The sequence below is a fragment of the Canis aureus genome, chromosome X (genome assembly GCF_053574225.1).
Source record: "Canis aureus isolate CA01 chromosome X, VMU_Caureus_v.1.0, whole genome shotgun sequence".
Taxonomy (NCBI): Eukaryota; Metazoa; Chordata; class Mammalia; order Carnivora; family Canidae; genus Canis; species Canis aureus.
This window is the reverse complement of record NC_135649.1, coordinates 65,787,618-65,812,488: the sequence shown is the minus strand read 5'-3', so window position 1 is coordinate 65,812,488 and position 24,871 is coordinate 65,787,618. Positions and strand designations below refer to the sequence as shown.

The following is a 24,871-nucleotide window of genomic DNA, read 5'->3' as shown; positions in this document are numbered from 1 at the left end:
ACAGTGAAGCCTCCAGCTTCCCAGAATCACTAATAGAGGAAGTGCGCAGAGGTGGGGGAGTGCACCACAGACTGTGAGCCAGTCTCAAAGGGCTGGAGCCTAGTGCACCCGGCGAGCCATCTGGGAGAAGCCTGTCAGTCAGACAGGCAGCTCTGGACTGAAGTGTCTGTGCCCTGCTGCATTCGGGAGCTGGATGCCCCAGGAGTGCAATTCCAGCAGCACAGGGCCCCGGATCCCAGGGCGCTGAGCAGACATAGCCCAAGATCCTGCACTCCCCCGGGACAGGTGGGAGCAGGTTGGGCACAGGAAACTGAGAACTCTCCAGCTGCTGGGCGTCCCACAAGCTATGCTGATCAGCGCACCTGTGCCAGCTCCAGGAGGATCTAGGCCAGTGTGGACTGGGAGACTGCATTAGTTACTAGTGGGAAGCTGACTCCAGAGCTAGAAATCTGGCCACCTCAATTGTTGTTTTCCCCCCTTGTTTCACCAAGAGAGAGGCGGGTGCCAGGGAACAGAGGCCTGACAGGAAAAACAGCTCCCATGGAGCCCTGCACCCAGCAGAGGGGTCATCTCTGCCCAGGCACTGACACCTGAGAAACAGCACAAAAGACCCCTCCCCAAGAAGGCCAGCTGGAAGGATAGGGTAAAAGCAAGTTCTTGACCAAGTAGCACTGGAAAGCTCCAGGGAAAGTGGAGGGATTTATAGTACATAGAATTAGAGGAAAAAATTATTGGAAAAAAAATTTCCAATATTTTTTCCCACCTTTACTATAATATTTTACCACCTTTTAATTTTTAAGTTTCCTCCTTTTTGACTTTCATATTTCTACAATTATAGGTCTTACATATGGTTTCCACTTCTAGACTCCCTTCAACATAATTTAATTTTGATAGATATACGAGATATGTTTTTTTTGTTTTGTGTTTTTAATTTTTTCTGCCTCATTTTGATCACAATGTTGGAAGTTAATACCTTTTAAAATATAACCAGCATGCACCCGGAACCACGTGGTATACCCTGTTGGTTGATTCTGTGAGATGATATTCTCTCTTCATTCCCATTCTCCCCCCTTCTTTTATCTTCTACATGTTTTGGTGGTCAGTGTTGGGACTTTCTATAAATATTGCTGGTTTATATACATTTGGGACTGAGCATCTTCTAACATACAGAATTTAATACACTCAGAACCGAGATGATCACCCTCTAAGACCCCTGAGATAGACAACATTCTCCCTCCACTACAAATTCTTCACCACCACCAACTCCCAGTTCCCCCTTTTGTTTCCTTCTTTTTTCCTCTTTTGCTTTTTTCTCTTTTTCTTTTTTTTTTCATTTACTTTGGGATTCTTTGCCTTTTATTTTTTTACTACTTTGTCCTAAAATTTGTTTTTCAGGGGTGCCTGGGTACGTTTGGCCCAGGGCGTGATCTCGGGTCCTTGGATTGGGTCCCACATCAGGCTCCCTGTGTGGAGCCTGCTTCTCCCTCTGCCTCTCTCTCTCTCTCTGTGTCTCTCATGACTAAATAAATAAATAAAATCTTGAGAAAAAAAATTTGCTTTTCACATTAGTGGTCCTTTTGTTTTATTTTGTTCCCATCTTTTTTTTCCATTTCCTGGTCTCTGGCATTGTCAGAATGACCTAGGGTGAAATTTACTTAAGTCATGGTTGGTATTCTGGACTCAGCCCGCTCATACAGACACTCTGCACCGACCAAAATGACCAGAAGGAAGAACTCACCACAAAAGAAAGAATCAGAAACAGTACTCTCTGACAAAAGGTACGGAATATGGATTACAATTTGATGTCAGAAAGCCAATTCAGAAGTACATTTATAAAGGTACTGGTGGCTCGGGAAAAAGCATAAAGGATTCTAGAGACTTCATGACTGCAGAATTTAGATCTAATGAGGCCGAAATTAAAAATCAATTAAATGAGATGCAATCCAAACTGGAGGTCCTAACTCCTAGAGTTAATGAGGTGGAAGAAAGATTGACATAGAAGACAAGTTGATGGTAAGGGAGGAAGCTGAAAAAAAAAGAGAAAAACAACTAAGAGACCACGAGGAAACAATTAAAAAGATTCATGGAAACTAATGAAAAACAAGATACAACCATTCAAAATCTTTGGAACATAGCAAAAGCAGTCCTAAGAGGGAAATACATTGCAATAAAGCATCTCTCAAAAAATTATAGAAAACTCAAATAAACAAGCTAACCTCGCACCTACAGGAATTGGAGAAAGAACAGCAATAAAACCTAGAACAAGCAGAAGGGAGATAATACAGATTCAAGCAGAACTCAAGGAAATGGAAACCAGAAGAACTGTGGAACAGATAACAAAACCAGGAGTTGGTTCTTTGAAAGAATTAATAAGATAAACCATTAGCCAAACTTATTAAAAAGAAAAAAGACTCAAAATAATAAAATCATGAATTAAAGAGGAGAGGTCACAACCAAAACCAAGGAAATACAAACGATTTAAAAAACGTCTTATGAGCAGCTATACACCAATGAATTAGGCAATTTAGAAGAAAAAGATGCATTTCTGGAAAACCCACAAACTACCAAAACTGGAACAGAAAGAAATAGTAAACCTGAATATGCCAATAACCAGGGAGGAAATTGAAGCAGTCATCAAAAACCTCCCAAGACACAAAAGTCCAGGGCCAGATGGCTTCTCAGGGGAATTCTATCAAACATTTAAAGAGGAAATACTACCTATTTTTATAAAGCTGTTCCAAAAGATAGAAAGGGACAGAATACTTCCCAACTTGTTTTATTTTTTTTAATTATTTATTTATTCATGAGAGACAGAGACAGAGAGACAGACAGAGAGAGAGAGACAGGCAGAGACACAGGCAGAGGGAAAAGCAGGCTCCATGCAGGGAGCCCGACAGGGGACTCGATCCCAGCTCTCCAGGATTACGCCCGGGCTGAAGGCGGAGCTAAACCGCTGAGCCACAGAGGCTGTCCCCCAACTTGTTTTTTGAGGCGAGCATCACCTTAATTCCAAAACCACACAAAGACCTCACCAAAAAGGAGAATTATAGACCAATATCCCTGATGAACACAGATGCAAAAAAATCTCAACAAGACACTAGCCAATAGGAACCAACAATACATTAAGAAGATTATCACCAGGACCAAGTGGGATTTATCCCCAGGATGCAAGGGTGGTTCAACACCCGTAAAACAATCAGCAAGATAGATCACATCAACAAGATAAAAAAGAACCATATGATCCTCTCAATAGATGCAAAGAAAGCATTTGACAAAATACAGCATCCATTCCTGATCAAAACTCTTCAGAGTGTAGGGATAGAGGGAACATTCGTCAACATCTTAAAAGCCATATATGAAAAGGCAATAACACATATCATTCTCAATGGGGAAAAACTGAGAACCTTTCTCCTAAGATCTGGAACACAAGAGGGATGTCCACTCTCACCACTGCTATTCAACATAGTACTAGAAGTCCTAGCCTCAGCAATCAGGCAACAAAAAGAAATAAAAAGCATTCAAATTGCCAAAGAAGAAGTCAAACACGCCCTCTTCCCAGATGACATAATGCTGTACATAGAAAATCCAAAGATCTCCACCCCAAGATTGCTAGAACTCATACAGCAATTCATCAACATGGCAAGATACAAAACCAATGCCCAGAAATCAGTCCCATTCCTATACACTAACAATAAGATTGAAGAAAGAGAAATTAAGGAGTCAATCCCATTTACAATGGCACCCAAAAGCATAAGATACCTAGGAATAAACCTAACCAAAGAGGTAAAGTGTCTATATCCTAAAAACTATATAACACTTCTGAAAGAGGGATCCCTGGGTGGCGCAGTGGTTTGGCGCCTGCCTTTGGCCCAGGGCGTGATCCTGGAGACCCAGGATCGAATCCCACATCGGGCTCCCGGTGCATGGAGCCTGCTTCTCCCTCTGCCTGTGTCTCTGCCTCTCTCTCTCTCTGTAACTATCATAAATAAATAAAAATTAAAAAAAATATTTAAAACACTTCTGAAAGAAATTGAGGAAGACACAAAGAGTTGGAAAAATATTCCATGCTCATGGATTGGCAGAATTAATATTGTGAAAATGTCTATGCTACCCAGGGCAACTTACATGTTCAATACAATCCCTCTCAAAATAACATAGACTTTCTTCAGGGAGTTGGAACAAATCATCTTAAGATTTGTGTGGAATCAGAAAAGACCCCAAATAGCCAGGGGACTATTGAAAAAGAAAACCAATGCCCGGGGGCATCACAAGGCCAGATTTCAACTTGTACTACAAACTGTGGTCATCAAGACAGTGTGGTACTGGCATAAAAACAGACACATAGATCAATGGAACAGAATAAAAAACCCAGAAATGGGCCCTCAACTCTATGGTCAACTAATATTCGGAAAAGCAGGAAAGACTATCCATTGGAAAAAGGACAGCCTCTTCAAAAAATGTTGCTGGGAAAATTGGACAGCCATGCGCAGAAGAATGAAACTAGACCATTCTCTTACACCATACACAAAGAAAAACTCAAAATGGATGAAAGATCTACATGTGAGACAAGAATCCATCAAAATCCAAGAGAACACAGGCAACAACAACCTCTTTGAATTTCGCCATGGCAACTTTGTGCAAGATATATCTATGAGAAACTAAAGCAAAAATGAATTGGATTGGCACCTAATCAAGGTAAAGGGCTTCTGCACAGCAAAAGCAACAGTCAGCACAACTAAAAGACAACCTACAGAATGGGAGAAGATATGTGCAAATGACCTATCAGATAAAGGGCTAGTATCCAAGATCTATAAAGAACTTATTAAACTCCACAGCAAAGAAACAAACAATCCAATCATGAAATAGGCAACAGACATGAACAGAAATTTCACCAAAGAAGACATAGACATGGCCCACAAGCACATGAGAAAATGCTCCCTATCACTTGCCATCAGGGAAATACATATGAAATCCGCAATGAGATACCACCTCACACCAGTGAGAATGGTGAAAATTAACAAGACAGGAAATAACAAATGTTGGAGAGAATGTGGAGAAAGGGGAACCCTCTTGCACTGTTGGTGGGAATGTGAAATGGTACAGCCACTCTGGAAAACTGTGTGGAGGTTCCTCAAAGAGTTACAAATAGAGCTACCCAAGACCCAGCAGTTGCACTGCTAGGGATTTACCCAAAGATATAGATGCAGTGAAAGGCCGAGACACCTACACCCCAATGTTTATAGCAGCAATGTCCACAATAGCCAAACTGGAAGGAGTCTCGGTGTCCATCGACAGATGAATGGATAAAGATGTGGTATAGGTATTCAATGGAATATTACTCAGCCATTAGAAACGACGAATACCCACCACATGCTTCAATGTGGATGGAACTGAAGGGTATTATGCTGAGTTAAATAAGTCAATTGGAGAAGGACAAACATTATATGGTTTCATTCATACGGGAAATATAAAAAATAGTGAAATGGATTATAGGGGAAAGGAGAGAAAATGAGTGAGAAATATTAGTGAGGGTGACAGAACATGAGAGACTCCTAACTCTGGGAAATGAACAAGGGGATAGTGGAAGGGGAGGTTGGTAGGGAGATGGGTTGACTGGGTGACAGGCACTGAGGCTGGCACTTGATGGGATGAGCACTGGGTATTATACTAGATGTTGGAAAACTGAACTCCAATAAAAGAATATACAAAAAATAAAAGGGGATCCCTGGGTGGCTCAGCGGCTTAGCACCTGCCTTTGACCCGGGGTGTAATCCTGGAGACCTGGGATCGAGTCCCACATCGGGCTCCCTGTATGGAGCCTGCCTCTCTCTCTCCCTCTCTCTCTCTCTCTCGCTCTCTCTCTCATGAATAAATAAATAAAAATCTTTAAAAAAATAAAACCAATAAATCAGCTACCTCTACCTCTGAAACCAGTAATATATTGCATGTTAACTGAATTTAAAGAAAATTTAAAAAACAAAAATTTTAAATTAAAAAAGGGACTTATAATTTGTTTTATTTTGTAGATAAAAAGTTTAAATCAATAAATAATTTTCTAAATTCTTGAATTTTCAGAGAAATTGTATTTGTTTAATTTTAACTTGGAAACACACAAATAGGGACTTTAAAGAATGGACTTAATAAAGAAGTACAATCACCATAAAGGAAAGCCAAAATTATGCTGTATATTTATGATGCCAAATTTACTGGACTCAAATTCTAGGTTTTAAAGTAACTTTTTCCTTCTTGGTCATGATCTATGTCATCTGAGGAACCCATTTCTTCCAGACCTTTTTTATACCTAAATTCCTCAATAATTAATATCTTTTACTGCAGCTTCTGATAATTAAGAACTCTGTAACTAGTGCTGCCAAGAGGGACCCATATATATGAGGGTAAAAGAGAATTTTGTTTGTTTGCCTCTCCAGTCTCAAAAGGATCAGAAGGAGAGAAAGAACATAAGGACAAGAGTACTAAAAAGAGATATGATTAGCAGGGCAAAACAAGTAGAAAAGCAAAGTAGACAACATACTCAGACTATTTGTAAATACCATCTCTTCCAAAAAACAGAGATAGAGGGAAAATTTCTGAACTCATTCTAGGAAACCAGCACCACCTTAACACCCAAACCAGGCAGACATTACAAGAAAGGAAAACTAGACCACTATCTCTTGTGATCATAGATTAAAAAAATTATTCTCACCAAAATATTAGCAAATCAAATTCAATAATGTGTAAAAATAATTATACAACATGACCAAGTGAAATTCATATCTTGTTCAATATTGGAAAATCAATTAATGTAATTCATTACATCAAAATCCTAAAAGGAAAAAATATCATATGATATCAATCAAGGCAAAAAGAAAAGCATTGGACAAAATCCAACACCTATTCATGAGAAAAACTTTCAGCAAACTGGGAATAGAAAGAAACTTCTTCAGTTTGATTAAGGACACCTACAAAAAACCCTATCACTAACAACATACTTAATGATGAGAAACTAGATGCTTTACCCCTAAGTTTGGGAACAAAGCAAAGATGCCCTCTCTTATCACTCTTGTTCAACATGGTACTGGAAGTCCTAGCTAATGTAATAAGAAAAGGAAGTAAAAGGCATACATATTAGGAAAGAGGAAATAAAACCATTTTTGCAGATGATATGATTATCTATGTAGAAAATCCAAAAGAATTGACAAAAACAACAACAAAAAACCCTCCTGAAACTAATAAGCAACTCTAGCAAGGTTGCAGGATATATGGTTAATATACAAAACTAAATTGCTTTCCTATATATCTCCAATGAATAATACATGATTTGAAATAAAAAATCACTTAAATTAGTACCCAAAATGATATAATTAGCTATAAATGTAACAAAACATGTTCAAAATCTGTATAAGGAAAACTACAATACTCTGATGAAGGAAATCAAAAAAGAAATGAATGGATTTCATGTGCATGTGGAGGCCGAGAAAAATTAAGGCTATTCCACTTTAAGTTCAGCATTAGCACAAGTACAGCCATCCCAGGCCCCTGTGAATAAGAGCTGAAATTTACATTACTTCAGTTACAGGAAAAATAAACAGCTTACAGCTTAAAGCCCTAGAAAGCCCTATATTAGAATGAGAACAGAGCCCAAGCCAGTGGCAGGAAGCCCCATATTAGAATGAGAACAGAGCTCAATGCCCTTGAAAGCCCCATATCAGAATGTAAACAGAACTTGAGAAATTCCTCCACCCCTTCTGGAGGTCCCCTAGACCAGCCCATAAAACTCAGCTGAAACCCACCTTGGGGTCCAAGTCCCTGCTCTGCTGTGTCGGGTATATTTGGACCCAAGCTCGAGCTTGTAAATAAGCCCTCGTGTGTTTGCATTGGTGTAGGCTCCTTGGTGGTTTCTCGGATTCGCAATCTTGGGCACAACAGTTCATGCATAGAATGACTCCATATTATCAAGATGTCAGCTGTTCCTAAACTTGATATATTCAATGCAGTCCCAATCAAAATCCCAGCAAGTAATTCGGTAGATATGGACAAAATGATTCTATACTTTATAGAGAAAAATAAAAGACCCAGAATATCCAACACGACATTGGAAAAAAAAAAACAAACAAACAATGTCAGAGGGCTGACACTACTTGAATTCAAGACTTACCATAAAGCTACAATAATCAAGACAGTGTGGCACTGGCAGAAGAACAGATAAATAGATCAACAGAATAGAATAGAGAGTCCAGGAACAGACAAATATACATAAATATATTCAACTGATGTTTGACAAAGGAGTAGAGGCAATCCACTGGGGGTAAAATATTCTTTTCAAAAAATTGTGCTAGAATATCTGAATGTGCAAATAAAAAGAATAAAATCCAGACACTGACTTTTCACAAAAATTAACTCCAAATGGATTGTATTCCTAAATGTAAAGCACAAAGCTATAAAACTTGAGGAAGATAACATAAAATCTAGGTGACTTTTGGTTTGGTAATGACATTAGATGTAACACTAAAGGCGCAATCCATGAAACACTGTTAAGTTGGACTACATTAAAATTTAAAATTTTTGTTCTCTGAAAGACACTGTTAAAAGAAGTAATATATAAGCCACATACTGAATGAAAATATTTGCAAAAAATATGATAAAGGACTTGTATCCAAAATATACAAAAAAAACTCTTAAAACTCAGCAATAAGAAAATGAACAATCCAATTTAAAAATGGGCAAAAGACTTAACAATATCTCACCAAGGAAGATATACAGATGATCAGTAAGCATATGAAAACATGCACAATATCATGTCATTAGGCAATATCAAATTAGAAAAAAATGAAATAGCATTATACATCTACTAAAAAGACTAAAATCCAGAACACTGACAACACCAAATACTGACAAGGATGTGGAGCAAGAGAAAGTCTTTCACTGCTGGTGGGAATACAGAATGGGACAGCCACCTTGGAAGATAGTTTGGCAGTTTCTCACATACTAAACATAGTCTTAACATATAATCTAGTAATTGCATTTCTTAGTAATTACCCAAAGGAGTTGAAAACTTATGTCACATGAAATCTTGCACACAAATGTTTATTGCAGCTTTACTTTTTACCAAAATCTGGAAGCAATGAAAAATGTCTTTCAAATGGTGAATGGATAAACACACTATATGGTATATCCATACAATGGAATATTTTTCAGCAATAAAAAGAAATGAACTATCAAGTCATAAGAAAGACATAAATGACTCTGAAATGTATATAATTACGTGAAAGAAGCCAGTCTGTAGAGCTACACACTGTATGATTCCAACTATATGATATGGAAAAAGGCAAAACAAGAGATAGTAAAATGATCAATGGTTGCCAGGGATTTGGGAGGATGGAGATGAGTAAGTGGAACACACTGGATTTTTAGGGCAAACTCTTCTGTGATACTTTAATGGTGAACACAGGACACTATGCACTTCCCCAAACCCATATAAGTACATAACACAAAGTGTGAATCCTAATGTAAACTATGAAGTTAGCTAATAAGAATAATATATTTTTAAATAATTGGTTCATTGATTGTAACCACATTAATGCAAGATGTTAGTAATAGAAGAAATTGAGTGGGGTTTGGAGGGGATATGCAGGAATTCTCTGCATTTACTGCTCAATTTTTCGATAAGCCTAAAACTTCTATAAAATATAGTCTTTTAATTAAAAAAATATTCCAGGATATAAATCATGCCTCCTATTTAAAGGTTTTAGGTAGCATTGCTTCATTTTAAAAAGTATTTTTCAGAAAATTTTTAAAGAATCGAAGTTAAGCAAAAAGTGCATGAATCTTTTGAAGTTACAAATGTCAAGACACTAGTTACCGGTAAACTCTAGCTCTTCCATGAAGTTTTCCATAAATGCCTAATTGCTGGAATTCCCATATATCTTCATTTGTGACTCCCTTTGGATATTTTTATTATGTTATATATATTTTATCATTATTTGTGTATTTTTCTCCTTCACTACACTACAACTCCAGGAGGGAGGGAGGGCAAGGCCCACATTTTATTCATTTTTGTATTCCTAGCTGCCTAGCACAGTATCTTGTACCTAATAGTCACTCAACAAATGTTGTTTAATACATACTGCTATGATTTGAATGGGTCTCCCAGCCAAATTCACATATTGAATCCTAACCCCCTAGGGTGATGATATTAAAAGTGGGGCCTTTAAGAGGTGATCAGGGCTTTATGAGATTAGTGTCCTTATAAAAAAGTCCCCAAAGACCCTTCCTACCTCTTATATCATGTAGGTTACAATGAAAAGAGCCATCTATGAACCACCTAGATTATGGTGTTTTTTATAGCAGGTAAACAGACTGAGACATATATTATTCCTTACTTTGATATAATAGATGCATTCTTGAAAAAAAAGGATATTAATTAAATTTTGATAAAATATCCTCTCCCTTAAAAATTATTTCATAATTTTAAATAAAGCTCATTTTCATTTCTAACATTCTTGAGATATCTTTTATACATGATACTTTAATGTTCTGTGCTCCCAAGTTCTCTGTCAACTAAGTGGTTCCAAAGACGGTGCTGGTTAGAGAATATGAGTAAAATTTTTTATAACATTAAAATAAACACTTATTTTATGAAAACAGAGGATTGTAGTAAATGTGTTTTATATTTTCCTTAAATTCTGGCACAGCTGTACATGATATACTAATGGGTTAAATTAAAAAAAATCCTTGGGATCCCTGGGTGGCGCAGCGGTTTGGCGCCTGCCTTTGGCCCAGGGCGCGATCCTGGAGACCCGAGATCGAATCCCACATCGGGCTCCCGGTGGATGGAGCCTGCTTCTCCCTCTGCCTGTGTCTCTGCCTCTCTCTCTCTCTCTCTCTCTGTGTGTGTGTGTGTGTGACTATCATAAATAAATTATTTTAAAAAAATTAAAAAAAAATCCTTGGATCTCAAAATTCCCAGATTAATGATAATATGATACTCCTAGGATATATGTGTGGATGGTAAAAAAAAAAAAAAAAGGTACTGCATATGATCTGTAGGTATTTAAGGAATGAAGGCAAATAAGTGTTCTATCTCTCTGCCTGTCTCTATCTCGGTCTCTCTTGGCAGCAGAACCCCTAAAATAGATCTTATATGGGACTCCAATGTATTAAAAATAGAATTTCTGCAACTCTGAAGAAATACCAATCAATACTTCTTGGCCTTCTCTGGGATGCAAGGCATCTTTACATAATAATTTATCTTAAAAATCTTTGCTAGAGACAATGATAGCCTTAAGACCTTCAGAATGAAAAGAGTATGAATAGACAAATCAGTAAGCAGATGGTATGCTGTGGCCCCATAGGTTAAGCATGAAATCCTCTTCTATTTTTCTTCTTCAGACTTGACATTTCTCTTTCTGTCCTTCTTCTCCTCCATGGGTGCTCTGGCCTTACTATGAAACCACCACATGATGCTCAGATGGCTGCGTGGCATTCATTTATAGCTGAGAAGATTCCTGAACCTGGCCCTAAGATTCCCACAAATATGTGGAAGAGGTAGGGAAGATCAGAACATAAAGGGGAATAGAATAGTCCAAAGTGGTTATATGTCAAAGCATGTAATCAGGTTTAAAAAAAAATAGGAAGCCAAGGAATTAAAGGGATAACAATCCATCTTTGCATATCAAGTATAAATCATATCTGCAATACTACCAAAATTAAACAATGACCAGGTTTTAAAGATTGGGAGAGTAATCACTTTTAAACTGAGGACAGTAGAGAAGCTAGAAAAATGACATTAGGAATGGTTAAATGCTACTACTACATATTCCTAAGGTTATTCTATACTCTAGTTCCTATCTAGTGAAAAGTTAACTGTTTTTCTCTATGTTCTAAAAGTACAAGCGTGTAATCATTATAACATCAGGGAAATTTATTTCTTTTCCTGACTCAAAAGGAAGCAAACATACTTTTTGAGGACTGATTTTTCTATATTTATTTGTTTACTTATAATTAGTTTATATAAGGTTAGTACAGCACTATCCATTAACTGGGTGCTCAGGTTTCTCACTATTTATTGAGAGAAGATTCAAATATTAGTCTTCTAAAAATATTTCAGTCCTTAAGAAACTTACCTTGACCTAGTTTTTATATCCTGACATTGACCTGTCACCAAGCTACACTGTCACCAAGAAATCTATATTTTGAAAAACTGAAATACATTCTAAAAATAAAATCTAATACAAATGTCATTATTTAACACACCTCCCTCTGACTAACCTAATTAGTCATGTTCTAACCTGTTCTCTTCAATTCATAAGTCAGTCCAGAAAACAATCTACCTTAAACTTGTTAGCAAAGTACTTTCATTCAGCTAATAAAGGCCAATTTGGTAATTTGGCCTTGCATAAGAGCTCAGAATAACTTTTATCCTTATGTAATTTGTAGGTAAAAGATGATTCAGCAACCAGTAGTGTGCTAGAAATAGGAGTTAAAAGAATTTCAACATTAGCTACCAAAATTAGATTTGTAATATTATCCTCTCTGTTCAGTTTAAACAAACAGAATAAAGTATGGATTCTTGGTCTGTTGTTTAGTATCTAAATTTAGTCTTCTCCAAGGGCAGGGGTCCCGTTCATTGGGGGAGTACTCAACAGAACCCATAGATGAGAAAGAACAAAAGACAATAAATGGTCAGACTGAATTATTCTAGTTTTACTCTCCAATCACTCCTTTCCTGTTTATTACCCTACAGGAACACAGTTATCATGGGTTCTGTCTATAGTCATCTTCTATTTCTACTCTATTCCTTGGTGAACTAATCTACATTGTTTCAATTATTACCTCTTAAACTCTCTAGCATGGGGCTCCTTCCTAAACTTGCCTTGCAATTTTGTCTTATCAGCTAAATATCTGTCTCAAGGTTGCATTAGCATTTCAAACTTAACTTGCCCCAAACAAAAATTTTCGTCTTCCCAAAGAAGACCTTCCTATCTACTTCTGTTCAAAGCATTTTTCTTCTCTTATCCTTAGCATCAATTTTGAATCCTATTTCTCTTTTACTTCTAATATCTGATCCATTGCTAAATACTGTTGATTTCCCATATCTCACAATATCTCTGGAATCTTTTCTCTCCATATTACCATTTCTACCACTACTCCAGTATAAAGTGGACCCTATTTCTCATCTAGACTATTACATTAGCCTCATAACTGGTCAGTAAATGTTTGCTAAATGAATACATGAAATGAAAATCAATGGTATCCCTACTTTAGTTGTCTTACCACCCTAATCCATTTTATACAACAGGGTCAGATTAATTTTCTAAAGTACAACTCTAACCTTATTACTCTTCTGCTCAAAATATATGTTCCTACTTCCAACATAATTAAATTTTTTTCACAGTCAATGTATTTCACATTAGGAGCTCCATCTTTCTTTCCAAGATTACTTTTAGTTTCTCTGAAACATTATCCCCTTACTGGAGAAAAGATGGAGTATTCACTACTCCACACACACTATCTGTCCTCTGTCATCCTGCTCATGTTACTCCTATACCTGTAACCATACTACCTCAATCCAAGACTTATCTCGGACATCACGTCCTCTGTGAAACCTTTCCAGACTCCCCATCTTGGTGGTTCTTTCCTTTGAAATCCCCCAACATGTGAATGATACTTCTTTTAAATCATTATGACCTACTTTGCATTATAGCAATAAAATATAATTTGTCTTATCCTGTATGATTTGAGAGAAGAAGTGTCCCTTATTAATGTTTGAATACCCTACAGGGCCAAGAACAGTCCTTTATATGGCAAGTTCTCAATACATATTTTTAGGGTAGGGAAAAGAATAAGTAAATAAAAGGGGACATACATGACACAGAGAAGAAATAAGTGATAGGATCTGGGTTCTAAAACAATATATTAACTCTTACTCCTAAGAGTTATATAGCCAAACCTCATTTATATTTTTAGCAGATATTTTTATCATATTTTTGATGGAAAGAAATTAATTTATTTTAACACATGTTTCACTATGTGCCAAACACTGTTTCAAGTCTTTTGTATGTTAATTTATTTAATCCTTATAAAAACAGTGTTTTACCTTATTTTATGAATTGGGAAACTGAGCATGAAGACTAAGCAATTGCCCAATATTATAACATTATTAAGTGCCAGTGTCCAGGAATTCTAACTCCAAAGACTACACACGTACCATGACTACATATTGTACCTAAAGACATATCTTCACTAACTTTAAAATCTGAATAAATTGAAAATAAGGTTTCTTTCCTTGAAGGTTGAGTTATTATAACTGCCTTATTAAAATGTGCTACACACAGTACAGAGATAAACAGATGAGGCTGCTAAGATAATAGAGGGCCCCTAACTGAGTTTACAGAAATGCCCAGCTTTTATGGTTTTTTTTTTAAAGTTTTCCTGGTTTTTTTCCTTTTACATTGTTGTTTACCACTTATGGCTATCAGTGTACCTAAATGCCTCTTCATCGTCTTTTCAATTTACTGGTAACAGAGAACCAAGCTTACAAGAAATATGTATTAAAGTAAGAGTCAACAGGGCTCTAAGCAGTTTCTTTTATAAAGTTCCTTAATGCTTCGTTACAACCAATGAGCCTGTATCTTAACGTGAATTCCATTAAGTTGAGGCCATTAAATGTGAACCACAGATCAACTGGGCATTACCATATAATTTCTGACTGCATAAAATAGTTATGTAAACAAGGGTCCTAAAAGTTAACAATTGCTTTCCTAAAGTAGCTTATATCAGCTTAAGTTTACTATTAGAAAATGCATACTATTTCTTAGTTACAGAAACAAACAATGTATAATTTCTCCTATTCTTACCTTTGCACCACCCAAAAATCCCAGGGAAATGGCAACCCTAGCTCGTAGATCTGGCCTGTCTTTGGGCCACACATAAGAAAGCATTGCTTTTATGATTTTCCGAGTATCAACATCTTTTAACTGTTCAAAGAGAGAAAACAAAGCAGTAAGTAACATGTCATTTCAATAACTGCATTTCAATAATGCAGAATTATGTACGTTTGAGAAATATGCAAACATTACAAACATAACTTTTTTATTCAAGTGTAATTAACATAGTTTTAATGCAATCTCTATTAAAACACCAACAACATTTTTCACAGAACTAGAACACATAATATGAAATTTTGTATGGAATCACAAAAGACCCTGAATAGCTAAAGCAATCTTGAAAAGGAAGAACGATCCTATGATCCAGCAATCACACTACTGGATATTTGCCCAAAGAACACAAAAGCACTAATTCAAAGGGAAACATGCACCTCTATGGTTACAGCAACATTATTTACAATAGCTAAATTATGGAAGCAGCCCAACTGTCCATTGATTAATGAATAGATAAATAAGAAGTGGTATATATAATACACACACACACACACACACACACACACACACACACTTGAAACTAGTATTACACTGTATGTTAACTAATTGCAATTAAAATAAAAACTAAAAAAAACCCCAAACTGTAGGTATCATAATCCCAGATTTCAAGATATACTACAAAGCTGTAGTAATTAAAATAATATGGTACTGGCACAAAAAAAGACACACGGATCAATGGAACAGAATAGAGAATCCAGAAATAAACCTGCACTTTTATGGTACATTACGACAAAAGCAGCAAGAATAAACAAAGGGAAAAAGACTGTCTCTTCAACAAATGGTGCTGGGAAAACCAGACAGCTACATGCAAAAGAATAAAACTGGACCACTTTCTTACACTATACATAAAAAGAAACCCAAAATTGATGAAAGACCTAAATGTGAGAAATGAAACCATAAAATTTCTAGAAGAAAACAGTAACAGTAATTTCTTTGGCACCAGTTGCAGAAACGTTTTCCTGTCTCTTCTGGCAGGGGAAACAAAAGCAAAATTAAACTATTGGGACTACAAGAAAATAAAAAGCTTTTGCACAGTGAAGGAAACCATTAAAAAAAAAACCAGCAACCTAATGAATGGGAGAAGATATTTACAAACATAACTTTTATTCTGAATCTAAGCTTAGTATCTTTCAAGCTCAAACTATCCTGGAAAAAAAGAAACTATATAAATTGTTTTTAAAAAGCTACTTACATCCCTTAATTTTTTACTTCCAGCTATAGCCATCCTCATATTGCCAAAAAGCTATTCAGTGGAGGAAAGAGGACACGTACTATACATTAATTTCTCATCTATTAAGCTATCAATACATTATACAAAATTTAATAAATATTTCAGTATTTCCACCTTTGTGGTCAAAATCTTCATATACTCTTGGGCTCTTTATCAATATGTTTAATTAAAATAGTTTGGAGCCCTCAGTCAAAACTTATGATAGAGTTGTAATGCTATGTTTAGGAAAGTAGGAATCTTGGTATTAATTAGAAAGAACAGAGGTTGAATTATTGCAAATTTCAACAAGAACACATTTTTCTAGTGATGTTTAATCTGACCCAAATCATCTTACATTTTTCTTTCTCTCAAGTTCCTGAAGCAACAATCCCATGAAATCTTTTAGTTTGTTTTTAGAGGCAGAATATTAAGAATCAAAATCACACTTTGTAAAGCTAAAATAAGATCAATACATATATAGTCCAAAACTATCATGTTATTGTAGTTGGCAATTTAATCTCTATTTTAGAAATTGAAGTATCTACTCAATTTCTGGAATAGATATTTTAAAAACCCAAAAAACTTAATGCTCATTGCTGATGAAGTATTGAAACAGGCACTCTAACATACTGTTAATGGGAGAGTAAACTGAAACAGTCTATCCAGGAAGCATTTTGGTATCTGCATCAGCTTTAAAACAATTTGCCCTTTGTGTCAAGAATTCCATTTCTGAACACTTATGCTTTAAAAAATACTTAAGACTATGTGCCAAGTTAAATCAATTTTACTTCATAAAAATTTCTTGAACCTACTTCCACATTTTCACTACCAACCTAATCCAAGCTATCATAATCTCTCACGTAGGCTACTTGCAACATCCTCCTAAATGATTTCTCTGCATCTACCCTGCTCCTTGTTCAGTAAGTAAGTACACCCTGCAATCAGATATTACTCACAGTTTAAAACCCTTCAGTTGCGGGATCCCTGGGTGGCGCAGCGGGTTAGCGCCTGCCTTTGGCCCAGGGCGCGATCCTGGAGACCCGGGATCGAATCCCACATCGGGCTCTCGGTGCATGGAGCCTGCTTCTCCCTCTGCCTGTGTCTCTGCCCCTCTCTCTCTCTCTCTCTGTGACTATCATAAATAAATTTAAAAATTTAAAAAAAAAATTAAAACCCTTCAGTTGCATTCTACCACTCTTAAATATCAAAGTCTGTAACACTGCTTGTGAGGCTCTGTTTGGCTTAGCCCCAGACTATATCTCTAGCGATATCTTACACCACTATTTTCAGGGTTCACGCCATATTGGCTTTCTTTTCTTTTAGTTGCTCAAATATGCTATAGTCCCCCTGCTACAGGGCATCTGCATAACTCCTCATTCTGTGTGGAATAATCTTCTGTGCAACACCAACCCACTGTCCAACCTCTTCCAATTAGTTAACTGCCAGCTCAAGCAGAACTTCTTCAATGAGGTCTTCCCTAACCCCAGTCAGGATCCTTGGCTGTATTCTTTCACAGAAGAGTATTCCTCCTTCCGGAGCATCCATTTCAGCTATAAACTGCATATACAGAAATGTGATTGATTATTTGATTAACATCTGCTCTCCTGTTAGAATTTAATTCTATGTGAGTAGTAACTTTGTGTTTTGTGCTCACTGTTGTTACCCAATACCAAACACAGTGGCTGACATGCAGGAGGTATTCAACAAGTATCTACTGAGTAAAGGAATGAAAAACTTAACTATAAGGACATTTATTCTCATGCTGTTTTAATAGGAAAACTTTGGAAACAGCCTAAAAAATCAATAATGGAGAACTGTGTAAACAAGTCATAGTCAATGTATATAACAAAGTGCAGCCATTCAGAAATACATGTAGTGACACAGAGAAACATGTGAGTGAAAAAAGCAGAGTACAAAACTTATTTTTTCACATTAAAAAAGTGATGTGTACATGAGTTTACATATGTAAACAAATGGGTCTGAAAGCAATACCACCAAAAAAGTTAAAATAAGTAGCTGCAAGTAAATGGAAACACTGATAATTTTTTATATTCATTTTGCTTCCTTGTATTTTCTGTATGTAGTTCATATATAAGAAAAAATTTAGTTTATTTTGAAGGAGGAAAGTTCAAATTTCAAGTAGATTTACACAGCAAGGAATGGAGGAAAAGTATCAACATATAAGAAATTCAGGGTAACACATCGTGTTATACAGGGTACTTTTATATTATGCTTATTGTCTCCAAAGCTCACAAAACCATTTTTGTAGTTTAAGTCTCAGTTCATTAAGTAAACAGCAACAGAAAGAAAACTGTTCATATTGTACTAAATACAGGACTATATTCCTGGCCGCTTTAAAGATATAAGGTTGCAAAAACATGAAATGCTGAAAGTACAGTCCTTTTTTTTCTTTTTGAAAGTACAGTTCTTAATGTTCTAGTTTATATACACATATACTCATATATACTCTCCTAACTAGTAAGGTATTTTTAAAAATGGGAATAAGGCTGTAATTTTAAAATTTACTTTTTTCAATCAAACTATTACTAAATAAATATAATTTAATGCATTATAACACAAATTGAGGCATTTCAACCACTTTCCCACTTCACAGTTTTATCTGTGTTATTTCTCTTGATGTAATAATGACAAAAAGGCCCTGTTTCTGCATATCTTTCTCAACACTCTCTCTTGTCAAAACCTTCTATGACACACCCCAAAATTTTTCAATAAGGACACAGAGAAGTTGTGGCTAAGAGCAAGAAAATTATTCTAGTTGGCTTAATAGTGCATAAAATGTTACCATTTAACAAAATGGGTTCTGAAGTTGTGTAATCATGCATTATGAGTCCATTCAGCTATAAAGTATATGACTTCACTTATACTTTAGATACACTATAAAGTTTGAAAAATGTCTTTTTTATAACTGGAGGCCAAATAAAAAAAAGGCATATCAGAGGCTGAGGCATGCTTTTATTTTTATTTATTTATTTTTAAATAACAATATTTTGGGGTTTTTTTGTTTTATTTTTAAGATTTTATTTATTTATTCATAAGAGACACAGAGAGAGAGAGACAGAGAGAGAAGCAGGCTCCCCACAAGGAGCCTGATGTGGGACTCGATCCCAGATCCCGGGATCACTCCCTGAGCCGAAGGCAGACGCTCAACCACTGAGCCACCCAGGTGTCCCATGAGGCACACTTTTAAATAAGTTTAAATCAATTCATTCCTGCTGCACAAGAGTAAAATAACACTGGAGTTCTCAACACAGATTCTGAAAGACCATATACCACCTCTCAAAATCACCACAATCAGCATTCTATGGATACTCGTAATTTATACATTAGACACACAATGGTAATCCTGAAAGACAAGTGTTATCTAAAGCCACAAGCCTGTGACTGAATTCAAAATCATTTTCATATCAACTTACCTTTACATTTCAGGCTAAGGAATGCAAATAGCATACACACCCCTGTATTTCCTATATTTCCCCTCCTTTCTTTAAGACGAATGGTTGCATCTTTAAGATGACATTCTTAAAGAAAGGATGGGAAATATAGAAAATGGTCAAGGAAAATGGTAAGAAATTGGCTTATTTGAAAACATACTGTGTAAGGAATAATTACAGTATAGGAAAAAAAACAATAATCTAAGGAAAGAAGTTCTTTCTCAGGAGTCAAAATTGATGAAGTAACCAATGATTGATATAATAATTTTTATTTAAGCCTCACTTACATGTAAACAGAAAACATGAAATTCTTTCATTATACTGTTTATCATTTTCACAATAAGTAATATTTAAAAGTTATTTTAAAAACATAACTGTGATGACATATCATAATAACAAAAGCTCTCTAAATTTGAATGCTATAGAAATATTAAAAGGCCTACAAAAGTTGGAGTGAATCTACTTTCCTCCTTACGAACAATAAATACAATGGGGCCTTCTTGCTATAGCTAAATAGCTTCAAATTTAAAATGTGGAACTGACATTTTAAGCCCCATTAAAACTAGTAGTATGTTAGTATGAGGAATAAGTTTTTACAAAAGCCTCAAATGTATACTGGAATTAGCTTGCCATAAGAAAGGAAATCAAATGGGTTCAGAAAGAAAACACAAAGTAATACAAGAAAGAATTCAAAAGGCTCACTATGATCTCTGTATGGTAACAAACTGTATTTTTTTCCCTAGAAATGAGTTTGGAAAAAAAGACCTGGGAACATCAGAGAGCTGTCAAGGAGGAGATGAAAGTGACTAAAAATAAGGTGGGCCAGCAGAAAAAAAGCAGGTGTCACAAAAAGATACCTAATACCAGAAATAATGTAAAATAAGTATTTATTCAGGGACACCTGGGTAGCTCAGCAGTTGGGTGTCTGCCTTTGGCTCAGGTCGTGATCCCGGAATCCCTGGATTGAGTTCCGCATTGGAATCCCTGGATCAAGTCCCGCATTGGGCTCCCCACAGGGAGCCTGTTTCTCCCTCTGCCTGTGTCTCTGCTTCTCTCTGTATGTCTCACATGAAAAAATAAATAAAATCTTTTAAAAAATATATGTATTTATTCAGTTAATTAATTATTCTTAAACACGAGGACAAATTGTTATATTTATTAATATAAATTAATATTATATTCAGGAGGTATACCTATTATATGATTAATTAAGTCATCATAACTTCTGACAAATTTTTAATTATTTACTTATTTGGTATTAATATATACTTTCATAAGCCTTGTGAGGCTGAGAAGGTAAAAAGAAATAATGAAAGGAATATTTATTTGTATACAGGGAGCTGAAACAGCACAATCATAGCACAGTAGGCCAAAAACAAATGCATAAATGAAACTGGAAGCATCTGACCCAATAGAGTAAAACTGGAAAGTCACAAACTGCACTGCTTATATGCAGCAATACTGAAGTCAACAGTGTGACCGGAGGGAGAGATGTAGTCTCTCATAGCTATAGGTGCTATAAGTACACCTATAGCTAATAACTATATGGATAGGGCACAAAAAGGACAATAAAAAATCAAAACACATCTGGAGCAGCTCACTTAGTAGAATTTTAAGATATTACAGAGAACCACACTTTAATAAGCTAAATACATGTTTTGCTTCTCAAGTCAGTAACCTCGTATCTTTCAGCAGAAAAGGTTGTTAAGCACGGAAGCAAGGACAATTTTTTCCATCAAGAGTCCATTGCTTCCAAGGCTGTGCAGTCCACTCAGCTTTGATAAGAAAATAAAAGTAAGAAAAAAGAAAATGATCACTTGATAAAGGTAAGAGAATCACCTTTTCTTTAACTGATTTGGAATTTATCTAAAAATTCTGGTTTTAAAGACTTTCCTGAATTGAGGGGCACCTGGCTGGATCAGTCAGTAGAGCATGTGATTCTTGATCTTGAGGTTGTGAGTTTGAGCCCTATGTTGGGTGTAGAGATTACTTTAAAAAAATACATTTCTGAATTCTAATAGCAAGAAATGTTCTAATCCTAGATCAAGGAACTAGTTAATAAAGAAATAACTTGGGGGCAAAATCTGTGGTGAGGAAGAATAAAATATATACTAAAAACTTTGGGTACAATTTGTTTTGTAGAAATGTGCACTATAAATTGAATGTTTTCTCTCTTAAGAACAAATTTAGCAGCAGATAATTTGGAAGTGCCAAAAGTGGACAGTAGAAACTGTCCAGAAGAGTACGGTCTCTTCAATCTATGCTGAAGGTAACTAACTGCAATTAAAGGAATAAATTCAACCATTACCTCAATATTCTTAGAAATAACAGTGGTTTAATAAAATCTAAGTCAAAAGACAAGCAAGTCGAACAGATGTCTGAGGGAAAAATCGACAATAACTGAAATATTTTCCAAAATAATTGGGGATTTAAGTATATAGTAAGTTTATGGATGGGAGATGAATGCTACATTGTCAGAAAAAGCTTTGCTATTATTGTTTCTTTCTCTATACACTAAGGTTTGTTTTCCATATTCTGCTGGTCTGATACCACTAATGAAGAGTTTATCTAACAGTGAAAAGGCCCTAAAAATAGCTTATTGTACATATGAGATTTATTTGTACCCAAAAGTTAATTTAATAATTAAAAAATAACAAGCTGACTGATACTCACATTGCCCAATCAGTTAATCATCTATCCCAAAGGGAAGTCAATTGGAAAAATCAAATAAAGACCATAAGGCTGCTTCATGATGAGTAAAATCAGAGCTAGAAAACAGCCTCTCCACGTCATCCAAGTATTCTTGTCCATTGGTCTGTGTCCACTCATTTTATGAAGCCTGGAGATTCATAATTCAATTATCTCCCCAGGCCTCCAATTTTTTAATATTCCAAGTTGCTATTCCACTCCTTCTGATTATATCAAGATTTATACCAAAGCTCTCTGATTGCTCTAGGAAGTGCTAATCTCTCTTTTAATACTACTAGCTTCTGACTATATCCAATGAGGATCTATTTCCAGCATAAAAAGATTATGTCAAGCAAAGTCTGGAAAGTAGTCCTCATTTTAAGTTCTTTATTACTCATGTTATTATGAGCACAGAATGAACTAAATTTACTAGTAGAGGGTTCTTCAAAAGAAGCATTTTTAAAAAGTTTAAATGCAGGAGTATAGTACCAAAGTTCTTTAAAATCTGAAGATTCTATTATAAAACAAATAATTTATCTATTTTAAGAACAAGAGATTCCAAACACTAAAACTGTCACTTTTTTCATGATCCCGTTTACTACAGGGATTAAGATTAAGATTAAGATTACTACAGGGATTAAGATTAAGATTAAGAATTAAGATGGCTTAAATACCTTCTAAGCAGCATTATTAATTTTTATTAGTAGTGTTAAAAACATGCAAGTGGTGCAGCCCATTGTGGAAAACAATGTGGAGGTTCCTCAAAAAGTTAAAAATAGGACTACTTTATGATCTGGCAATCTCACAACTGGGTATATACACAAAGAATACAAGACCAATTAAAAGGGATATATGCACCCCTATGTTTATAGCAGCATTATTTACAATAGCCAAGATATGGAAGCAGCCCATGTGCCCATCAATTGATGAACAGATAAAGAAGATGTGGTATATACATACAATGGAACATTATTCAGCCGTAAAAATGAAATCTTGCCATTTGCAATGACATGAGTGGAGCTACAGAGTACAATCCTAAGTGAAATAAATCAGTTAGTGAAAGACAAATACTCAAATGATTTCACTCATATATGGAATTTAAGAAACAAAACAAACAAGCAAAGGGAAAAAAATAAGAAAGAGACAAAACAAGAAAAAGACTCTTAATTACAGATAACAAACTGATGGTTACCAGAGGGTGGAGGTTTAGAAATGTGTTAAATAGGTGACAGGGATTAAGGAGTGGACTTCTCATGATGAGCACCAGGTGATGCATGGAAGCGTTGAATCACTATAGTGTACACCTGAAACTAATATAATACTATTGTACATATGAAACTAATATAATACTGTGTTAACCAACTGGAATTAAAAAAATTTTTAAAGAATATGGAGAAGTAAATAAATGTATTAGGTAAATGGAGGATTTATCAGGCAGCTATAGAGCATTTTAGGATCTTTATAAACTATACATATAGAAGAGGAAATGCTAAACTCAAAAAACACACACACACAAATTGCTTGCAAGTGCTAACTCTAATTTACCTATTTATTTGTGAGGCTGGATTATATAACAACCTCAACCAATGCTATTTTAAATAAAGAACTAAATGTTTAGGTTGATAACCTTTTTCTTTTTTAGAAATCATGACATATATTGTTTTCAGCCCAAGAAAAATCTCATCCATATACCCATGGTCAATTAATAAGGTTTTTCATTAGAAAACTTGTAGTTGTGTGCCTGGGTGGCTCAGTGGTTGAGCATCTGCCTTTGGCTCAGGTCGTGATCCCAGGGTCCTGGGATCAAGAACTGCATCGGGCTCCCTGCGGGGAGCCTACTTCTCCTTCTGCCTATGTCTCTGCCTATGTCTCTGCCTCTGTGTGCCTCACATGAATAAATATATAAAATCTTAAAAAAATAGAAAACCTGTAGTTATATGAGTCAATCAAAATATTTTGGAAGACAATAATCTTGAATATGCGGGCATACATGTGTGTGTATTCTATGCAATACAATCATGTGTAAGAATTTCCAGTTATTTGTTATTCGCTCTTACCCCTTCTTTTGGGTCTGTGTGGAGTCCTCCTCCTGCATGACCATGCCAACATGTCCTCTTTTCTGGTAGTGGCCGGCCCTGGAGAGCCTAGTGGAAGATGATACCAAGTTGACCATCAGTTATTACAGGATTTCGGATCTTTAAAACTCTGACTTAGCAAAAAAAAAAAACTGACTTAGCTTAATCTAGTGAATATACTTCATACAAATTCATAAGCATAGCTTTCAGTTTAGCATAACAAAGCAAAACAACTTCACAATTAGCTTACAGAGACACTTATACAAAGAATATTGAAATATAATACTCATACATAAATTACTTTCTCTAAATAGCTTTTGAAATTAATGTTTAAAAACTTACATTACACTTCTATTTGACTTTATACAAGCTTTCATACTGTCATTTGCTACTACAGTACTATATAATTTTACTAGATCACTGGCAAGGAAAGTATATCATGCAGTTAAGTCATCATATCTTATCTGCATTCCACATGTATACATTTTTGCTTTATACCTTAATATA

The 24,871-nt window shown here is 35.6% G+C and overlaps 1 protein-coding gene across 5 annotated transcripts in view; it reads right to left on the bottom strand.

The window, feature by feature from the left end:
* Positions 1 to 24,871, bottom strand: part of ABCB7 (ATP binding cassette subfamily B member 7) — a 164,754-nt gene that overhangs the window by 57,734 nt on the left and 82,149 nt on the right. For 4 of the 5 annotated variants that reach the window (XM_077889592.1, XM_077889594.1, XM_077889593.1 and 1 more), the window contains 2 exons: positions 24,347 to 24,433; positions 14,856 to 14,975 (listed from right to left, as the gene is read on the bottom strand). In XM_077889592.1, the coding sequence (XP_077745718.1) occupies positions 14,856 to 14,975; positions 24,347 to 24,433 (207 nt within the window). The remainder of the gene's footprint in view (positions 1 to 14,855; positions 14,976 to 24,346; positions 24,434 to 24,871) is intronic. The other variant, XM_077889595.1, reaches the window with a different exon arrangement.